The sequence below is a fragment of the Phyllopteryx taeniolatus genome, chromosome 8 (assembly GCF_024500385.1).
Source record: "Phyllopteryx taeniolatus isolate TA_2022b chromosome 8, UOR_Ptae_1.2, whole genome shotgun sequence".
Classification (NCBI taxonomy): Eukaryota; Metazoa; Chordata; class Actinopteri; order Syngnathiformes; family Syngnathidae; genus Phyllopteryx; species Phyllopteryx taeniolatus.
In genome coordinates, this window is record NC_084509.1 from 21,972,563 (window position 1) to 21,992,090 (window position 19,528).

Consider the following 19,528-nt stretch of genomic DNA (forward strand, 5'->3'; position numbering starts at 1 on the left):
ACAATATAATTGAATTTACATTAGGCGGCACGGTGGACGACTGGTTAGAGCGTCTGCTTCACAGTTCTGAGGACCGCGGTTCAATCCCCGGCCCCACCTGTGTGGAGTTTGCATGTTCTCCCCGTGCCTGCGCGGGTTTTCTCCGGGCACTCCGGTTTCCTCCCACATCCCAAAAAGATGCGCGTTAGGTTAATTGACAACTCTAAATTGCCCATAGGTGTGAATGCGAGTGCCAATGGTTGTTTGTTTGTTTGTATGTGCCCTGCGATTGGCTGGCAACCAGCTCAGGGTGTATCCCGCCTCCTGCCTGATGATAGCTGGGATAGGCTCCAGCACGCCCGCGACCCTGGTGAGGATAAGCGGCTCAGAAAATGGATGGATGGATGGATGACTAATGATGACTAAAAATGTGACAACTTTCTTCTTGCAAGATTCTAACTCTTCCCCAAATATAAGTACTTTATTCTGGTAATTATGTGACATTATTCTCACAAATCTTTTTTTTGTCTTCTCACTATGGCTCTAGTTAGTATTCCACAGCACATCAGAACAATCCACATTACCATGGCCCCAAGCGACCCTGTGAACAGCATTGGAGAAATACGATAGTCAACTTGGAAATATGCCGATAGAGTCCAGTATTTTGGAGCCAATAAGTACGCATCCCAAATAAGTTTTTCCTATGGTTTCACCTGCTACTACTGACAATGTCACATTTACATTTCAAACTCACACATCATACAGTGAAACACAGAGGGGAAAAAAAACACTATCTCAGACAAATTCAATCACATACATAACCTGAAAAGTGCGAATTCCACCTCTCCTCCGTACACTTCCTGGGCTACGTCATCTCCAGAGGATAACTACAACCCGACCCTGCCAAGATCCAAGCAGTCGTTAACTGGCCCACTCCCACCACCCGCAAAGAACTACAACGTTTCCTTGGATTCGCCAATTTCTACCGTTGATTCATCCGGAATTACAGCAAGGTCACAATTCCCCTCACTAGCCTCACATCCACCAGCCTCCCTCTTTCAATGGACCCCAGCAGCATCCCAAGCTTTCAGTCAACTCAAGACCCTGTTCACCAGTGCTCCCATTCGTCGCCACCTCGACTCCTCCCTCCAGTTCGTGGTCGAGGTTGACTCCTCGGACACGGGGCAGGGGCTGTCCTCTCGCAGCGGGACCCCACGAGCCAGAAACTTCACCCCTGTGCCTTTTTTTCCCGTCGTCTGTCCCCTGCCGAGAAGAACTACGACGTCGGCAACCGAGAGCGACTGGGCATTGTATGTGTCTTGGTAGAGTGGAGGCACTGGCTGGAGGGGACTGAACTACCATTTATCATTTGGACCGACCACAAGAATCTCTCTTACCTCCGTTCCGCCAAACGCCTTAACCCTCGACAAGCTTGCTGGGCTCTCTTCTTGAGCAGGTTTAATTTCATTCTCTCCTTCCGTCCTGGCTCCAAAAACAGCAAACCAGATGCCCTGTTTCAACTTTACTCACCCCCCTCCAGCCCTGACAAACCAGAACCAATTCTTCCTTCCTCATGCTGCGTTGGAGCAGCCACTTGGCAGATCGAACAGGTGGTTAAGGAGGCCCAAAAGACTCACAAGGATCCCAAGACCGGGCCTCCAAACCGCCTGTTCGTACCTGATTCCACACGCTCTTACGTTCTTCAGTGGGCTCACAACTCCAAACTCACCTGTCATCCTGGCATCACCCGCACCATTCAGTTCATCCGGCAGCATTTCTGGTGACCCAGCCTTGTTCAAGACACCCGGGGGTTCGTCCAAGCCTGCTCCGTCTGTGCCCGAGGGAAGTCTTCACACCTGCCCTCAGCTGGGCTGCTGCATCCATTGCCTATCCCTAGCCGCCCTTGGTCCCATATTGCTCTGGACTTTGTTACCGGTCTACCTCCTTCTGAAGGTAGCTATCATTCTCACTATTGTCGATCGCTTTTCCTAATCAGTCCATTCATGTACCCCTCCCCAAACTAACATCCACCTTCGAAACTGCTAACCTCTTTGTCCAGCATGTCTTTAGACTCCACGGTATTCACATCGATATTGTCTCTGACAGAGGTCCTCAGTTCTCATCCCTGGGATGGAAGGAATTCTGTAAAGCGGTGGGCGCAGCAGCCACCTTGTCATCAGGATATCATCTGCAGACCAACGACCAGACGGAGCGGGCAAACCAATCCCTTGAATCAGACCTCCGTGTGTTGCTGCAAACAAGCCCTCCTCCTGGAGCTCATTCCTCCCGTGGATTGAGTACACCCACAACTCCTTCACCAGTTCCGCTAGCGGTATGTCCCCATTCATGGCTTGCTCTGGTTACCAACCCCCATTATTCAAAGAGCAGGCAGTGGCAGTCCCCGCCGTCAAGGATCATCTCCGGAGAATCCAGGCAGTGTGGAAAGTCGTCCGTGCAGCGTTGACCCGGTCCGCCGCACGCAATAAACAGCTCGAGGACCGTCATCGCTTCCCGATGCCCGAATACAAGGTGGGCCAATCTGTCTGGCTTTCTTCTCACGACCTCCCGCTTCAGACAGAGTCCCGGAAACTCACTCCGCGTTTCATTGGTTCCTACCCCATTACCAAAATAATCAATCCCACTTCCGTCCAATTGACGCTTCCACAGTCCTTAAAGATTCACCCAAACTTCCACATCTCATTGTTCAAGCCTGTCTCCACCTGCGCCCTAGCCAGCCGCCTCTCCTCACCACTGCCTGCCACCTGTCCGCACCACTGCCTGCCAACCCACCTAGGACCACTTCCATTACCTTTCCTCAAGAAACTGTTCATCATTTTACATCTGCCTCCACCTGCTCTTGGGTCCAGCTACTCCTCATACGTGACAGAGGGGAGTGTATATAGTAATTATAAAGAATAGAATAGCTAAAACAACAAATATAATGGTCCCTTAGACTTTTTCACAGTAAAGTATATTTCTTTAGAAATGAAAATAAAACCAAAAAGCATATCCTATCATAAATGTAGGGATATATCTTATGGAACATAAATAAATAAGCTCTAGAATTCTACACATATAACATTCAACTGGAGTCCGGAGAAAATGGGAAGGGCCGAGGGAACAAGCAGGATTAGCAGAACACACAAAACACACTGATGTGTAAATCCAGGTCTCAGTCATTCTCATTCACTGGCAGGTTGCTAACCACGGGGATACGATTGGACAGGTGCACGGGCAGTATGGCGGATACATACACTAGTCAGATTCAAGTTGAAAAAGCCCCTCTAGAGGTGTGAGCAGCCGGCAAAAGCAGAATAGGGAGAAAGAAAGCAAATAATGATGTGTGCAAGAACAGGTTGAATTGAAAAAAAAATGCCAAAAAAGATAATTGAGGGAATCAAGTTAGAATTCTGAGAGCAGCATACCTTTGTGGCGCTGCGGAGGTGATCATAATAAACCTCTTCGATAGCCTGGAAGTATATCACACCCTTCAGCTTGGTCTCATGTTTGTCTAAAGGGGGAAAAGGCATATTGCTTTGATCAAAAGCTGGAGAGAAAAAAAAAAAAACTTTTCAGTGAGAATCAGTTGCACCTTATCTTATACAATGACTCGGTTCACATCTTTAAAACAACAGGTCCAACTCTGATGACGAGCTTGTTTGTGGTGATGGATAAAAAAATGACAAGCACAGCACTTTTCGCCCTGTCTTTTCCAAGCAAAGCTGCTCTTATTGTATGTTCACATTTGCCTGCCTTCTTACGCTACTCTGGTACATCATTGCACTTTGTTTCATCAGCCACTACAGAACTGCAGTAAGGAACCGGTGGGGAACTCAACACCCCATTTTTACCTAGAGGCACAAACACTCCACAAGCCAACTTAAAGGGTAGTAGGTAGATATGCGGCACTTCATTTCCAGGAATAGTTTAATACAGCGCTATTATCTGCTAATGACCTGTTTAGCATTCAAATAGCCTTGCGTTTGCATCTCATTTGATTGAGAACAAAATTGTACGATGGAGTTGGGGATGATTAGCAGGTATTCACATCATTCTGGGGGAAATAGTCTGTCATGTTACAGGTTTGACAAACATATTCAAGCTTATTGTGCATATCTGAAGGCCTTTCGTGCCCTGTCCTTGCCGAATGATCTGACGCAAAAAAACAAAGTCTTCAACTGGAACGCTATATACTGTACAATGTGGATTGTTTCTTTGTTGCACTTACTGTCTGAATTTGTATATCCAGTACGCCTTATTAAACACTATTTATTAATTTAATCTGATCTTTATCTGTTCAGTTATCTTCAGTTCTAAGGGACCATAATCATAAAGAGTTTATTATCATTTCGCATATGTTTGTTTTGGGAAAACATTGGAACATTGGAAATTCCATATACCTACACTGACTGGCTGACTAATTTATGTCCTCTTGTACAATGATAATCCAAAACTGGCATGTACAGTAAATATTACTCGTAAAAACAATAAACTGGATGCCAAAGCTCTTCTTCAAGAAAGCGCATGTCTGCATGATAACTAAAATGATTGAAAAATGTGCCTGTGATGTATTTTCTTGTACGAATATAGATTAGGGAAACCCTAATCTAATTTGAGCCCATGCAAACAATGTATTAAAAATTATGCCTTTACAACAATAATAATGCTTAGTTCTGATAGTTATGTAGTGGATACGAACAAATCGTAATAAAAGCAGCAGCTCCTTGTGATATTATGCTAAAAATACAGAGACACTTATGCGAAATGGCTGGTACCCTTCCATTAAAGAAAGAAAAACCCACAGTGATCACTAAAATATCATGAAGCTGACAAAAGGGAACAAAAATAATAATATACTGAAAATCTTAAATGCTTTTTGTGTTCCAAAGTCCGAGTGCACTGATGCAAAAGTCTGAGAGTTGAACGAGTTGTATCATTGCTATTTCCTCAAAAGGCTGTGCAAAAAAAATAATTATAAAATATAATATCATTTTTGACCATTTTTTCAAATAATAATTTTACCAGACCATAAAAGAAATGCCTGACTCAATAGTTATTTTTTTAAACCTTTTTGAATGTATTAATTGGGACCCGACCAATACGGATTTTTTGGAGCTTGTGCCAATTCTGATATTTTGGGGAATAAAATTAACGATAACCGATTAATCGACCGATTAGTATAAATATATATATAATTAATTAAATAACTTCTTTTTGGGTCCTTTAACGCTTACAGTAGTAAAGATATGAATTACAGGCAGAACAGTTGACTGGTGTTCAATGTTGCATACTTTGGTATTTGTTTAGTTTTACAACTGAGATTTCAAGTACAAACACAGGTACATGCTTAAGATTTAAGCCATAAATGTATGCAGTATGTAAAAGCAACAGAAAGAGTCACGTTACTGGCAAAACATGATTCATGCTTGATAGCCTTTAACAATAAATCGCATTTCTTCGATTCTAATCTTTTCTTTGCCATCAAGTGATGACTTCAAAATAGAAACCAGAGCCGCCTTTGTCAGATGTCAAAACATCATCTTTGACAGTTGCATTTCAAATATGATGCACAGCGAGAGAGTTAAACTGAAACAGGAGACAATCTTTGTCTTATTCTCTTTTAAAAAGCTTCCTGAAAACAAAGTTTCCATCAAGGAAAGTGTGTCCACAGTCAAGCAAGAGCTGAAACTTACTGAAAACTTGGTATTGTTGTTTGCTTGAACGTCATTATCTTTGTCTTATGTTGTAACATGTTCATGTTTCACAAAATAAATAAATAAATGGTCCAAAATCGGCAAAAACCGCCCCCCCCCCAAAAAAAAACAAAAAAAACAACAACAAATTTTTTTTGCCGATTTGAAAAGGGCGAATAATCCATCCATTCACTTTCTACCGCTTATCCGAGGTCGCGTCGCGGGGGCAGTAGCTTTAGCAGGGACGCCCAGGCTTCCCTCCACCCAGCCACTTCATGCGAAGCGTTCCCAGGCCAGCCGAAAGACGTAGTTTCTCCAGCGTGTCCTGGGTCGTCCCCGGGGTCTCCTCCCGGTGGGACGTGCCCGGAACACCTCACCAGGGAGGCATCCGGGAGGCATCTGAATCAAATCCCCCAGCCACCTTATCTGGGTCCTCTCGATGTGGATCTCCTGTCTGAGATCCTCCCGGATGACCGAGCTTCTCACCCTATCTCTAAGGGAGAGCCCAGACACCCTGCGGAGGAAACTCATTTCGGCCGCTTGTATCCGGATCTTGTTCTTTCGGTCACGACCCACAGCTAGGTGAGGGTCGGAACGTAGATCGACCGGTAAATCGAGAGCTTTGCCTTTCAGCTTAGCTCCTTCTTTACCACAACGGACCGATAGAAAGTCCGCATCACTGCAGACGCTGCACCGATCCGCCTGTCGATCTCCCGTTCCATTCTTCCCTCACTCGTGAACAAGACCCCAAAATACTTGAACTCCTCCACTTGGGGCAGGATCTCTTCCCCGACCTGTAGAGGGCACGCCACTCTTTTCAGACTGAGGACCATGGTCTCAGATTTGGAGGTGCTGATTCTCATCCCAGGCGCTTCACACTCGGCTGCGAACTGCTACAGTGAGATCACGGCTTGCAAAAAGCTGCAACTGCAAAAGGCATAGATGCAATACTGAGGCCACCAAACCGGACGACCTCTACGCCTCGGCTCCGCCTAGAAATTCTGTCCATCAAAGTTATGAACAGAATCGGTGACAAAGGGCAGCCTTGGCGGATTCCAACCCGGGACATGGTCGAACGCCTTCTCCAAGTCCACAAAATACATTGACTGGTTGGGCGAACTCCCATGCACCCTAGAGGACCCTGCCGAGGGTGTAGAGCTCGTCCACTGTTCCACGGCCAGGACGAAAACCACACTGGCCCTCCAACCGTCGAGACCTTCAAGTTCCTGGGAATTACAATCTCTCAGGACCTGAAGTGGGCGACTAACATCAACTCCGTCCTCAAAAAGGCCCAGCAGAGGATGTACTTCCTGCGGCTTCTGAGAAAGCACGGCCAGCCACCGGAGGTGCTGAGACAGTTCTACACAGCGGTAGTATAATCAGTCCTGTGTTCTTCCATCACAGTCTGGTTTGGTGCTGCTACAAAAAAGGACAAACTCCGACTGCAACGGACAATCAAAACTGCTGAAAGGATTGTCGGTACCCCCCTACCCACCATTGAGGACTTGCACGCTGCCAGAACTAAGACAAGGGCGTGCAAAATCCTCTCGGACCCTCCCCACCCCGGTCACCAGCTCTTCCAGCTCCTTCCCTCAGGTAGGCGCTTCCGATCAATGCAAACTAGAACTAGTAGACATTCCAACAGCTTCTTCCCTCTCGCGATCAACTTCTTAAACACCTAACCTATAATTCCATTACAACAAGCTGGCAATTTGTTTTGACTTGAGTTCGTTGTCACATTTCTGTGGGGCCAATTATGTATTACTCGTGCACTCACTGTCGTTGTCTCGCCATGCTGCACTATTTGCATATACTGGCCACTCATGCCAGAGTAGCATCTGCTCCATTTGCACACTGATTGAGGAGTATCTGTAACATTTGCACAACCAACATTGTCCCAGATTATCGCACTTCTCGTCACTTTAAACCGCATACACTCCTTGAAGTCTCAGCGCACTTTGCACAATGGTCATTGCAGTTATTCGAACTGCTCTAAGTGCTAGAGGACTCTGCATCTTTTTGCACAATTGTTTTTTGTCAATGTCTCTGTCTCCAAAGTGTTCTGTAAATTGACTGTCTGTTGTACTAGAGCGGCTCCAATTACCGGAGACAAATTCCTTGTGTGTTTTGGACATACTTGGCAAATAAAGATGATTCTGATTCTAATTCTGAATATGAGATTCGTCTTCCGGAACATGAGCAAAGTTCTGTCGGAGGTGGGAGTTGAAACTCCTTCTGACAGGGGATTCTGCCAGACGTTCCCAGCAGACCCTCACAATACGTTTGGGCCTGCCACGTCGGACCGGCATCTTCCCCCACCATCGGAGCCAACTCCCCACTAGGTGGTGATCAGTTGACAGCTCCGCCCCTCTCTTCACCCGAGTGTCCAAGACATGCGGCCGTAAGTCCGACTACACGACCACAAAGTCGATCATCGAACTGCGACCTAGGGTGTCCTGGTGCCAAGTGCACGTGTGGACACCCTTATGCTTGAACATGGTGTTCATTATGGACAATCCGTGATGAGCACAGAAGTCCAATAAAAGAACACCGGGTTCTGATCGGGTGGGCCATTCCTCCCAATCACGCCCTTCCAGGTCTCACTGTCATTGCCCACGTGAGCATTGAAGTCCCCCAGGAGAACGATGGAGTCCAAAAAGGGTGGGTACTCTGAACTGCTGTTTGGTGCATAGGCACAAACAACAGTCAGGACCCATCCCCCTACCCGAAGCCGGAGGGAGGCTACCCTCTCGTCCACCGGGGTGAACCCCAACGTACAGGCGCCGAGCCGGGGCTAATAAGTATACCCACACCTGCTCGGTGCCTTTCACCGTGGGCAACTCCAGAGTGGAAGAGAGTCCAACCCCTCTCAAGAGGACTGGTACCAGAGCCCAAGCCATGTGTGGAGGTGAGCCCAACTACATCTTGTCGGAACTTCTAGACCTCACACACCAGCTCGGGCTCCTTCCCTGCCAGAGAGGTGACGTTTTACGTCCCTAGAGCCAGCTTCTATAGCTGGGGATCGGATCGCCTAGGTCCCTGCCTTCGGCCACCGCCCAGCTCCCACTCCACCCGACCCCTATGGCCCCTCCCATGGGTGGTGAGCCCATGGGAAGGGGGACCCACATTACCCTTTCAGGCTGTACCCGGCTGGGCCCCATAGGTGCAGGCCCGGCCACCAGGCGCTCACCTTCGATCCCCACCTCCAGGCCTGCCTCCAAAGGGGGGCCCCAGTGACCCGCATCCGGGCAAGGGAAAACTGAGACCATAGTTTGTCATCATGATAAGGGGTCTTTGAGCCGTGCTTTGTCTGGTCCCTCACCTAGGACCTGTTTGTCATGGGTGACCCTGCCAGGGGCATAAAGCCCCAGACAACTTAGCTCCTAGGATCATTGGGACACACAAACCCCTCCACTATGATAAGGTGACGGCTTCCAGGAGGGGAAGGGCTAATACATTTGATTCATCTCTATGAATGGTTATTTTAGCTAAACTGGTAAAGAAAGACAAAAAAAATACAAGTGTGAAGGGGATTAAGAAGCCATTTTTGGAGGAGTATGTCCAGCTTTCAGCCTATCATAGATGAGCCTCAATTTAAAAACATTTCCACATGATGGGTTTTACACCGTGTTTGTAATATATTTTTTTCAGCAATGAGATTACTGCTGCCAGTTTTGGATGCTTGGCCAGAGAAAATGAGTCAGGGGTGATTATGAATAAATAATACAGAGCAAATAAAATGTACGATGATTTTCACAGATAACTCTTCTTACCGACGTAGTATGAGAAGGTCCTTTTGAGGCGGTCAAAGACAAACCAGCGTTTCTTCCACGACTTGATCTTGCCTCCCATCTTGACCAGGTAGCCCTTGCACATCTTCTCAGTGAGGATGATGTGGTAGCAGGTGTCCACGCTGTGGCCTGACGTCTCAATGTGAGTGCGAAGGTCAAACTCCTCCTTCCTAATTGGCAGGTAGCGTGTCATAGGACGGGCCTGGACACATGGAGAACAGAAGGGTCAAAAGCGGGGGCATGACGAGCATGCAGAATGTCACTATCACAGAGATATGAATACATGACAGTAGGTTATCCTTTATTGGTCTGCCCCCCCCCATAATTTATTTCATAACATTTTAATGTTTATTGTCATACAGCTGTCACATACCGCATGTTACAAATCATAAACCCCACCCTAGGGATAGGGAAATGCAACATGCAGTATTTCTCTTCCAGCTTGTTAACTTCCATGAAGATATCCATGAAATAAAAACTGTCAACTGCTCAGAGTGATGATGACAAATACTCATCGGTTGCTGAGGTCATTCAATACTAGCCTGATTTGATGGATCTAATGCAGGTTGAGGTAGTTTTTTAATAATTGCTCAATAGAACAGCAAGTTTGAAAGTGTGTTGATAAATTAGGAATACCTTGGTTTTGCATCAAAAATGGGTTTCAATAAAGGATTATCTTATTTTACAAACATGGACTAATGTGGAAAACACCATATGTTATAATTAAAAAAAAAAAAACTGACACAAAACATCAAGCAGCAGAGACTTCAAGAAACCTTCAGAAGGCCATGTCTGTAAAACTTTGCTATAATTTGGAAGAGAGGCCAATTTCACACCACACATTTACAATTATGTCTCCTTTCACTGACCTGAGAGAAGTTCTTGGCTCTCATCGTAACTTCCTTCTCCACCAGCTGCTGTCGGTGGAGAGTTTCATCCTGCAGTCTTTTCTCTGCTTCTTCCCTCCTTTTCCGCTCTTCCTCCAGCATCTGATGGCGAGTGAAGCTCTCCTGTTCCTGAAGGAGAGCTCTTCCATTTCATATTTTTGACTAGTGTACACGTTAACAAATATATATTTTTTTTCTACCCTGCTGGTCACTGTCATTGTTAAAACCCTATTACAGGATCTACAGACAAGCTCTTCATTCAGACAGGAATTTTAGCACTGCATTAGAACCTTCAAGGCACAGAGTGATGAAATCAACTGATAAAAAGGCCAATAAAAATGAATGAAAGGATTTCAATATAGTATTGAATCGTTCTATATTCCTTTATTGATCGCATCACTGCAAAAAGTCATGAATCACCTAAATCTGATTCCAAACAATCATACTGGTGCGTCCACGATCGCATAACTCCACTGCCGGAATGACACTTACCCGAAACTCGATAAGTCTGGCTTTCTCCATCTGTGCCTCCTTCAGCATTTTCTCCATCTCTTCAATCTTCAGCGAGTCTGCTCCTCCAACACTTATGGTGAAAACAAAAACAGAATCTGGATTCAAATTGATTCAGTGATATTTGTGTTTTTACGCAGTGATGAGCAACTCTTTTCAAGTGTCCTTGTCAGCGTGGAAATACGGTAAAAAACAAAACAAAACAAATCATGCTATTTAGTAAGGCGGCTATGCTTCATTGAAACATGTTCTTGTTTGTGCATGAGAAATTGTATCTACATTTTTACAATGATGCAGCGTGAAGTTTGAAATATGTATCTTTTAATATCAGCACAAAGTGAAACATTTAACATAGCTAGACATTTGGAATGACTTGGAACGTGACGAACCAGAATTGAATTCATACTTTTGTTCCTATGTGAGACCATGGTTGGATGTGTCAAAAACTGGATTAGAATAAGGGCTAATACTGGAAACATGCAGGATTCCTCTGTTTATCTTGCCCCTTGGTCTCCAATGTGCACTTTTAATTAGTGCATGAATTCCATTAAAATTATCCTAAATATTTTACCAATACAGTTTTGTCTCTTGTAAGCTACAACCGACCTGTGAACAATGACTTCAACTAAGAGCATCCCACAGTGAACACTTTTGTAACACAGCACCAACAGATGGTCCCCAAATTAAAACGTGCAAATAAAGTCTGTTAGGGAGCAGTCTGGGAAATTGTGCCTGTGGGTGCTTTTGTCTGTGTGCCTGACTGAATTCTTAAGAAAATGGGATTATTCAGAATCGTAGGCGCTACGCTCATTACAGTATAAATAAATCTGGTGCTGTAGAACTGCCCACGAGGGAGGTGTATTTTGATGGCATTTACAACCCCATTTCCAATGAAGTTAGAACGTTGTGTTAAACATAAATAAAAACAGAATACAATGATTTGCAAATCATGTTCAACCTATATTTAATTGAATACACTACAAAGTCAAGATATTTAGTGTTCAAACTGCTAAACCTTATTGTTTTTAGCAAATAATCATTAACTTGGAATTTTATGGCTGCAACACGTTCCAAAAAAAGCTGGGACAGGTGGCAAAAAAGACTGAGAAAGTTCAGGAATGCTCATCAAACACCTGTTTGCAACATCCCACAGGTGAACAGGCTAATTGGGAACAGGTGGGTGCCATGATTGGGTCACAAGGAAAGATGGAGCGAGGTTCACCTCTTTGTGAACAAGTGGGTGAGAAAACTGTCGAACAGTTTAAGGGCAATGTTCCTCAACGTACATTTGCAAGGAATTTAGTGATTTTATGATCTACGGTCCATAATATCATCAAAAGGGTCAGAGATTCTGGAGAAATCACTGCATGTAAGCAGCAAGGCCGAAAACCAACATTGAATGCCCGTGACCTCCGATCCCTCAGGCGGCACTGCATTAAAAACCAACATCAATGTGTAAAGGATATCACCACGTGGGCACAGGAACACTTCAGAAAAACAATGTCAGTAAATACAGTTCGGCGCTATATCTGTAGTGCAACTTGAAACTCTACTATGTAAAGCAAAAGCCATTTATCAACAACACCCAGAAACGCCGCCGGGTTTTCTAGGCCCGAGCTCATCTAAGATGGACTGATGCAAAGTGGAAAAGTGTTCCGTGGTCTGACGAGTCCACATTTCAAATTTTTGGGGGAAATTGTGGACATCGTGTCCTCCGGGCCAGAGGAAAAGAACCATCCGGACTGTTATAGAGAGCAAAGTTCAAAAGACAGCATCGGTGATGGTATGGGGCTGTGTTAGTGCCAATGGCATGGGTAACTTACACATCTGTGAAGGCACCACTAATGCTGAAAAGTCGATTCCGGTTTTGGAGAAACATATGCTGCCATCCAAGCAACGTGTTTTTTCATGGACGCCCCTGCTTATTTCAGCAAGACAATGCCAAACCACATTCTGCACGTGTTACAACAGCGTGGCTTCGTAGTAAAAGAGTGCGGGTACTAGACTGGCCTGCCTGCAGTCCAGACCTGTCTCCCATTAAAAATGTGTGGCGCATTATGAAGTGTAAAATATGACAACGTAGTCCCCGGACTGTTGAACAGGTGAAGCTGTACATCAAGCAAGAATGGGAAAGAATTCCACCTAAAAAGCTTAAACAATTAATGTCCTCAGTTCCCAAACGTTTATTGAATGTTGTTAAAAGAAAAGTTGATGTAACACAATGGTAAACATGACCCTGTCCCATCTTTTTTGAAACGTTTTGCGGAGGCTGTAACCAATTATTCATGTTTACATTATTTCTTATGGGAAAATTATGTTCAACTTACAAACATTTTCAATTTACAAACCCCGTTCAAGAACCAATTAAATTTGTAAATCGAGGCATCACTGTACCTGGATAAATTATCTGGTGAGCAGGCGGAGTTGTTCCCCGTGGACACACTAGTGTCCATACTGTCAGAGCTCTCCAGACTCAACGTGTCGTAGGGCTGCTCTCCGGCTGATGCTGGATGGTGGTGTAGGATGGAGTGCTGGACCAGAGGAGGGTGGCCTGTAGACCTGTGACTCAGTGTGGGACTGTAGGACATGACTGGGGAGTAGGAGAGCGTGGGGTTGATGAGTTGAGGCTGCAAGCTATGGAGCGCCTCCCACTGGCACTGAGCTTCTGCCGCTGCTCTCTGCTTTAGCTCAGCCAGACGACGTCGCTGCTCTTCAATCACCTGTTGACCTGAAGAATGTGAGATATAAATTGGTGTTTTTCTGCTTTAGAATATTGGTAATACACCATCACAAAGGTTAAAGTACACGATTCATATCATGCTGCTGTGAATTTGGTGTTAGACACACCTGGAAGAGGCCCAATGGCACTTAACCCTTAAAGATTGTAAACATGCATGATTTATTCACCACCGAAGAAAACCAGGAAGGAGAGAAGATGAAAAATCATTTTTGAGAGTTAATGACACACCAGGCATGGAAGAGACTGAATGTCAGATGGATAAATTAACACCCACCAACAGTCTAGTTATGGTTAACATTGCTGTTGACTGATAAGTCTAACAGTAACACCATGGTTGTTTTGAGGTCACACTGTTTCAAAGGCTACCTGCTGATCTTCCTTCAATGCGTGGCTGACTGGAGGTCTGAGGTTCTGAAGACCGCAGACAAAGACAGACAGATGTAAAGAATCTGTATATGCTACTGTACATTGGATATAAAAAGTCAACACACCCCTGTTCAGATGCCAGGTTTTGTGTAACAAGAGAACAAGTGAAATTATTTCAAAACCTTTTCCACAATAATGTGACCTATTACTTGTACAACTTAATTGAATGAAGAAAAAAATATTTTTGAGTGAGAAAGTACGAAAGAGATACTGAAATACTGTGGTTGCACAAATCTGCACACCCTCTTATAACTGGGATGTGGCTGTGTTCAGAATAAACCAATCACATTCAAACTCATGTTAAATGGTAGTCAGTACACACCTGGTAACATTTAGAAATGTCTGGAAAAGCCTACTAGAAGAGCTGAAATTAATCAGAGGCACTTCATATGGTAGCAGGTGTGTTGTTGACTCTCATTTACATTCTCATTCATTATTTCAGTTGTTTATTTTTACTACTTTCCAATTGAGCTGTACAGTTTATAGGTCATATTAATGGTGGGAAAGTTTTTAAATGATTTATCTTGGAATAATTGTTTTATATCACAAAAACCTGGCATTTGAACACTGGTGTATCAACTTTTTATATCCACTGTACATGTACCAGTGTAAATGGTGTCAAACTGCACTGTATTAATGACTAACTGGCTCATAGTAGACATGACTAGCACAACCAACGACTTGATTTATCACCAAGCTTTATGTGATCAATCATCGTGATTGTTACGTGTGAAGACGATACACACAAAAAGAAGACCCATATAAAAATCAAGTGCATAGCATGAGCCCTTCTAATTGGATATCTTTCAGTCCGAAATTGTTTTCCTGCTCAAATGAATTCCTTTATTTGCACCATGTTCTGCAGTACTTGGACCTGCAAAGCATTTATAAATTGTATCACACAAATGTTGCCACTAATAATCAATACTTGCACAACATGAGATCCCAATGCATATACAGTATACGTATCTATCAGTGCAGCTCTGCACCATTACACTGCTACCACAAAACAAACTGTAACTACAGTATGCATACATGTTAAATTAAAAAAATGAGCCTTAATATCTCTGTAAAGTAAGAAATGGAAAGGCCAGTTTTCAAGTATTGGATTGCATTAGATTGTACAAGTACACATAATGCTGAGTGAAGAGTTCAACATCCATGTAACACCCTATTTCTTATGAATGTATCAGAAAAGAAACATGACAGTACATCTGTACCTTTTTGCTGCAGAGCGAGCTGCCTTTTGGTCTCAATGCTCTGCAGGGTGGCAGCCAGGTTCCTGGGCAGGCTGCCTGAGCTTTTGGCGCTCAGAAGAGGGCTCTTAAAAGTAAGATGGAGCAGGAAATATGGTCAGATCTTGCGGCATGAGGGAGAAGTGAGGCCATCACTATTGAAGACATCCCTCCACGGAGATGAAAAACGAGTCTACCTTCGAGCTTGTGTTGCGACCCAGTGTTGCTGCTCCCTGCTGCAGAGTAGATCCAGACTTGGCTTGATGAGGAGACTGCCCTGGATCACTGTCAAGCTTGGAACGGAACACCTGAAGATGGAGCACAAAACTGGATAAGGAGTTGTAGTTCAGAAACTTGAATATTCTGTCATGTATTCGGAATCCACTGTGATGTTCGCTCCACCACGGATGAGATGTTTGCACCTGCAGGGAAATTGTTGTGAGATGTGGTTAAATAAAATAATGAATCCATATTATAGAATCCACAAGAAGCCTGCTGATATGACTGTGTGGTTTAAAAAAATGGCACTTTGATACTGCAATCACATACTGCTGAAGTGAGCTGCAGTAGCAAAAAAAGAGGACTGCCTTGATAGAACTTGACGTTTTACTTAACGCTGGTGTAAGCAATGTGATATCAGAAGCTTTTTATCACGAGGGGCAGTTGTTTGCTTGCTGTACTTTCAAAATGCAGCATGCGTGGGTGGAATGCAGCATGATTTAGCAAATGACACTAAGGGCTTTATTTTCTTTGGCAGCGCATCTGCAGCGGGGCGCAAATGCCTGCGGATCTTGATTTTTGTGCAAACGCAAGGCTGGCTGCGTGTGTTTGCCAATTTGGCAGACCATTCTGCGTCAAGCAGGGGGGCGTTCTGGTGCAGAATTGAGGCTGGCGCAGTCACAATTTGGTGGCAGAAAGCCGATTTAAATTTACGCCTGCTCAGAGCATGTCTAAGTCCTGGTGCTAGGAAGAAAAATACTGCACAAAGAAAAGTCAGTTGAATTGACTTAATTTGGGAGCTCATGCAGAGATCGCAGCGATTACGCATCATTCTCTTCTGCAGAGATGTCAGAGATGTGTCAAGACTGTCATTGGCCCACATTAAAAGGGAATGACAGGAGTCGCTTGTATTGGCGGGGAATGAAGTTGGCTGGTGACAGTCCACCCACCCTCAGATCCGCCAGGGGGCTCCGGTCTACGAAATGACCAACACCGAGCTAACCCACCTCTGGTACACAGTTGCACTGCTCGCCGAGCCGGTTTCACACCGGTCATGAAAATAGGGCCCTCAGTGTTTTACAAAGAGATTAATTGGCTGAAAACAGAAAGCTCCAAGAAAGGACAGGATGAATGGAAAAGAGATAGAAGACCCTCTACCTGCAGTGCGGGTCTGCGGCCTGACAGCGACTTGGCCGGCAGAGGGTGAGACCAGAGCTGGCTGGAACCCGTCAACAGCTCCTGGTACCATTGTTCTAAATCTAGTTTGGGCAATGGAGGCCTGCTGCCCTCAGACTTGTATTGCAGAGCCCACCGAGCAGCAGGAGCACAGAGAGGCAGGCGCAGCACGGAAAAGACAAGCAAATTGAAGAGAAAACAATGCAGAGATTAGAAAGCATTTAGAAACAGGAAGGAGGAGAGTTGAAACATTTTTTTTTTATACTTTGAAATGTGTTCTTAAATATCTCCAACACATTGTTCCTATCAAGTGTCGTATTCTTAATACCCTCCAGCTGCTATATCCCTGTTTTACATATCTGTATATTAATTCTACGCGGCTTCTGCAATGGCCCAGTTTCTCACAGTAGCATTAACATGTTCATCCTGTTCTGTTTTACTTCATCTTTCCTTTAATGCATGTCCCCTGCAGTTTGAATTAAGAAGTGACCTCCCTCCTTGTGCAGAATTACAACTCACTGCAGACACACTCGTTCATTGTAATGACGGGATTTACTTACAATATTCAGCAGAATACAAAAAGATTCAAAAATCAAAATGGACTCCTCACGCATGTTAGTTCTCCCCACTAATCAGCAAAGATAATGAGAATAATAAAAGAAAACGTTATTATTGTGATCTAACATTATTACAAATTATGTTTTTTTTGGGGGGGGGGGAGGGAAGTAAAATGGACTACAGTGTGACTATTCCCGAACATTCACCAGTAATCGCCACGTTCACATCAACGAAGCCAAACTGATCTATAACTGAATTCTGATATATCAGACTAATTCTAACATTATGACTGTGGCCTGCATCATCAACTCATTTTGCCCAACGGGCTTTCTGTAGTGAATGCCCCAGTATATAAATAAAAGCTCCTTCCCACCACTCTTTGAAAATAACAACAATACTTTCGTGCAACACATAGAAAGAGCTCTGCTAAACCACATTGCAAAATGTCTCAATGGGCCTTGGTAGAGTGTAACAAGTCTGGTAATATTCCAAAACACTTACATTATGGACTAAAAGTGATCTTTAAGTAACAGTTGCACTTTTAAAATGAGAAAGTGATGCAAGATAGGTTCAGAAAAATCACAGACTGACATCTAATGTGCCAGACACAGAGGGGAGAGAGGGAATTGGACATTTAGAGATTATCTGTCAGGAGTAAAAGGAGAAGGACAGCACACACCTCCACAGGGAAAGACAAGGAGGAGCTGGGAGGCGAGGGGGGGCAGGAGAAGGCGGTATCTATGGCTCCAGACTGCAGGGGATGGCGAAGAGGAGAGGTGGGGGAGGATTCCACCTTTGGCATTCCATACATCTGACTCAACTGGCTCACTCTCACATACTCCTTCCCAAACACATGCACACACACCAGGAGTAAGGCAGAGGAAGAGGAGAAACATCAGCAGACAAATGAGCAAAACGGGCCCCGCAGGGGGAAAATGCATCAACATGCTTGTACATCGCAACAAATGCAGAAATACATAGTTTGTGTGAAATAATCCAATTTATAGCAACATAAAAATAACAATAACAGCAAAGCTGCTTCAGGGTCTTTTTGTCACCATTTAAATGTCTCGGAAATTTTCAGATCCAGATTTAGTTCAATCAAACTCGAGATTGGCATTATAGAGAATTAAAAAATACATATAAAGAGGCTCAGACATTTTGATTTAACAAGTCAATTGGTAAATACGTCATTTCATAAGGCTATGCATACTTGCATATGGCCGATAATAGTATGAGATTGGGGTCACGCTCAGAATACAAAAATAAATTGAACAGAACTAGCAAAATATGACTATAACGTTTTAAATTTTATTTTATTTTTACAGATTTGGGGTTTTACTGAACTTAGTCACATTATATTATTAATAACTATTATGGTTACCTCATTTTAAATGTCACAAAATGTTTTCGCTAAATTCATCACAAAAACAATACAACTGGCGCCTCCATTCTGGCAGTGTACAGTAGTTTGATTAGCAGCTGACCAGCAGAGGGAGCAACATGACATGGAAATGAAAGTTAAAAGGGAAAGAGAAAAATACAGTGAGGTGCGAGTAGGAGTGAACTAACAGAGCACACAAGAGAGGAGACAGGGAGCAATGGTACATCTACACCAAAGAACAGCGGTGTGAGATGGCCTTGTCTGCTGTACATTTTAAAGACATCAGACAGCTTCATTTACTCCTGACCACCAGCCAGCAACAGTCAAGACTGAAAACAAGTTAGTTAAACCTAACTGATGCAGTGAGTAGCTACTAGTTTCTTAAGACAATGTGTCCGAAGGCAACTTTCTGCCAAAGATCGTGGTTGTGGATCATTGGTAACATCAGAACTAAGGAATGTTGCCTTCAGAAAGGAAACTAGTGAACGTCAATGTTTGATCATGAGGTTACCAGATAACTGAAACGTTAGTTGAAATCAACATCCTCAATTCATCCATTTTCTATACCACCTTTCATGTTCATTTCGAACACAAGGAAGACTACATCCTGGACTGTCTGTCACTGCTATGTTTAATCACAAAGTAAAAGTACTGGTGTTGGAATCCATGGCACTGAAATAGTGATATTTGATATTTGTGTGCTTGTATTTCTTTTTCTTTTCTTTTTTTTTACCCCAACACAGCATATTGTGAGATGCCTGCCGGTAATTGATTTTCATTGTTCCCATGACAGTGACAGCATTCTATTCTATAACCCCCTATTGACAAGTTTTGTTTGGTGTTGGAGAATGTTGGCGAACAAATGCGTGCCATAATTAAAGGTAAAGGCAATGAAGAGTGAGTTTTTATTGGCCAGGGTGGGAAGTTGTT

General features: G+C 44.0%; 1 protein-coding gene across 20 annotated transcripts in view; it reads right to left on the bottom strand.

Moving 5' to 3' along the window:
- LOC133482804 (pleckstrin homology-like domain family B member 1) overlaps positions 1 to 19,528 on the bottom strand; it is a 118,903-nt gene that overhangs the window by 4,675 nt on the left and 94,700 nt on the right. For 9 of the 20 annotated variants that reach the window (XM_061783363.1, XM_061783367.1, XM_061783369.1 and 6 more), the window contains 9 exons: positions 17,894 to 18,055; positions 16,639 to 16,773; positions 15,459 to 15,569; positions 15,247 to 15,349; positions 13,967 to 14,011; positions 13,255 to 13,588; positions 10,843 to 10,933; positions 10,333 to 10,479; positions 9,446 to 9,665 (listed from right to left, as the gene is read on the bottom strand). In XM_061783363.1, coding sequence (XP_061639347.1) covers positions 9,446 to 9,665; positions 10,333 to 10,479; positions 10,843 to 10,933; positions 13,255 to 13,588; positions 13,967 to 14,011; positions 15,247 to 15,349; positions 15,459 to 15,569; positions 16,639 to 16,773; positions 17,894 to 18,055 — 1,348 coding nt within the window. Of the gene's footprint in view, positions 1 to 3,233; positions 3,264 to 3,404; positions 3,491 to 9,445; positions 9,666 to 10,332; positions 10,480 to 10,842; positions 10,934 to 13,254; positions 13,589 to 13,966; positions 14,012 to 15,246; positions 15,350 to 15,458; positions 15,570 to 16,638; positions 16,774 to 17,893; positions 18,056 to 19,528 lie in introns of all 20 variants that reach the window. The other 11 variants (XM_061783382.1, XM_061783370.1, XM_061783380.1 and 8 more) reach the window with 9 other exon arrangements.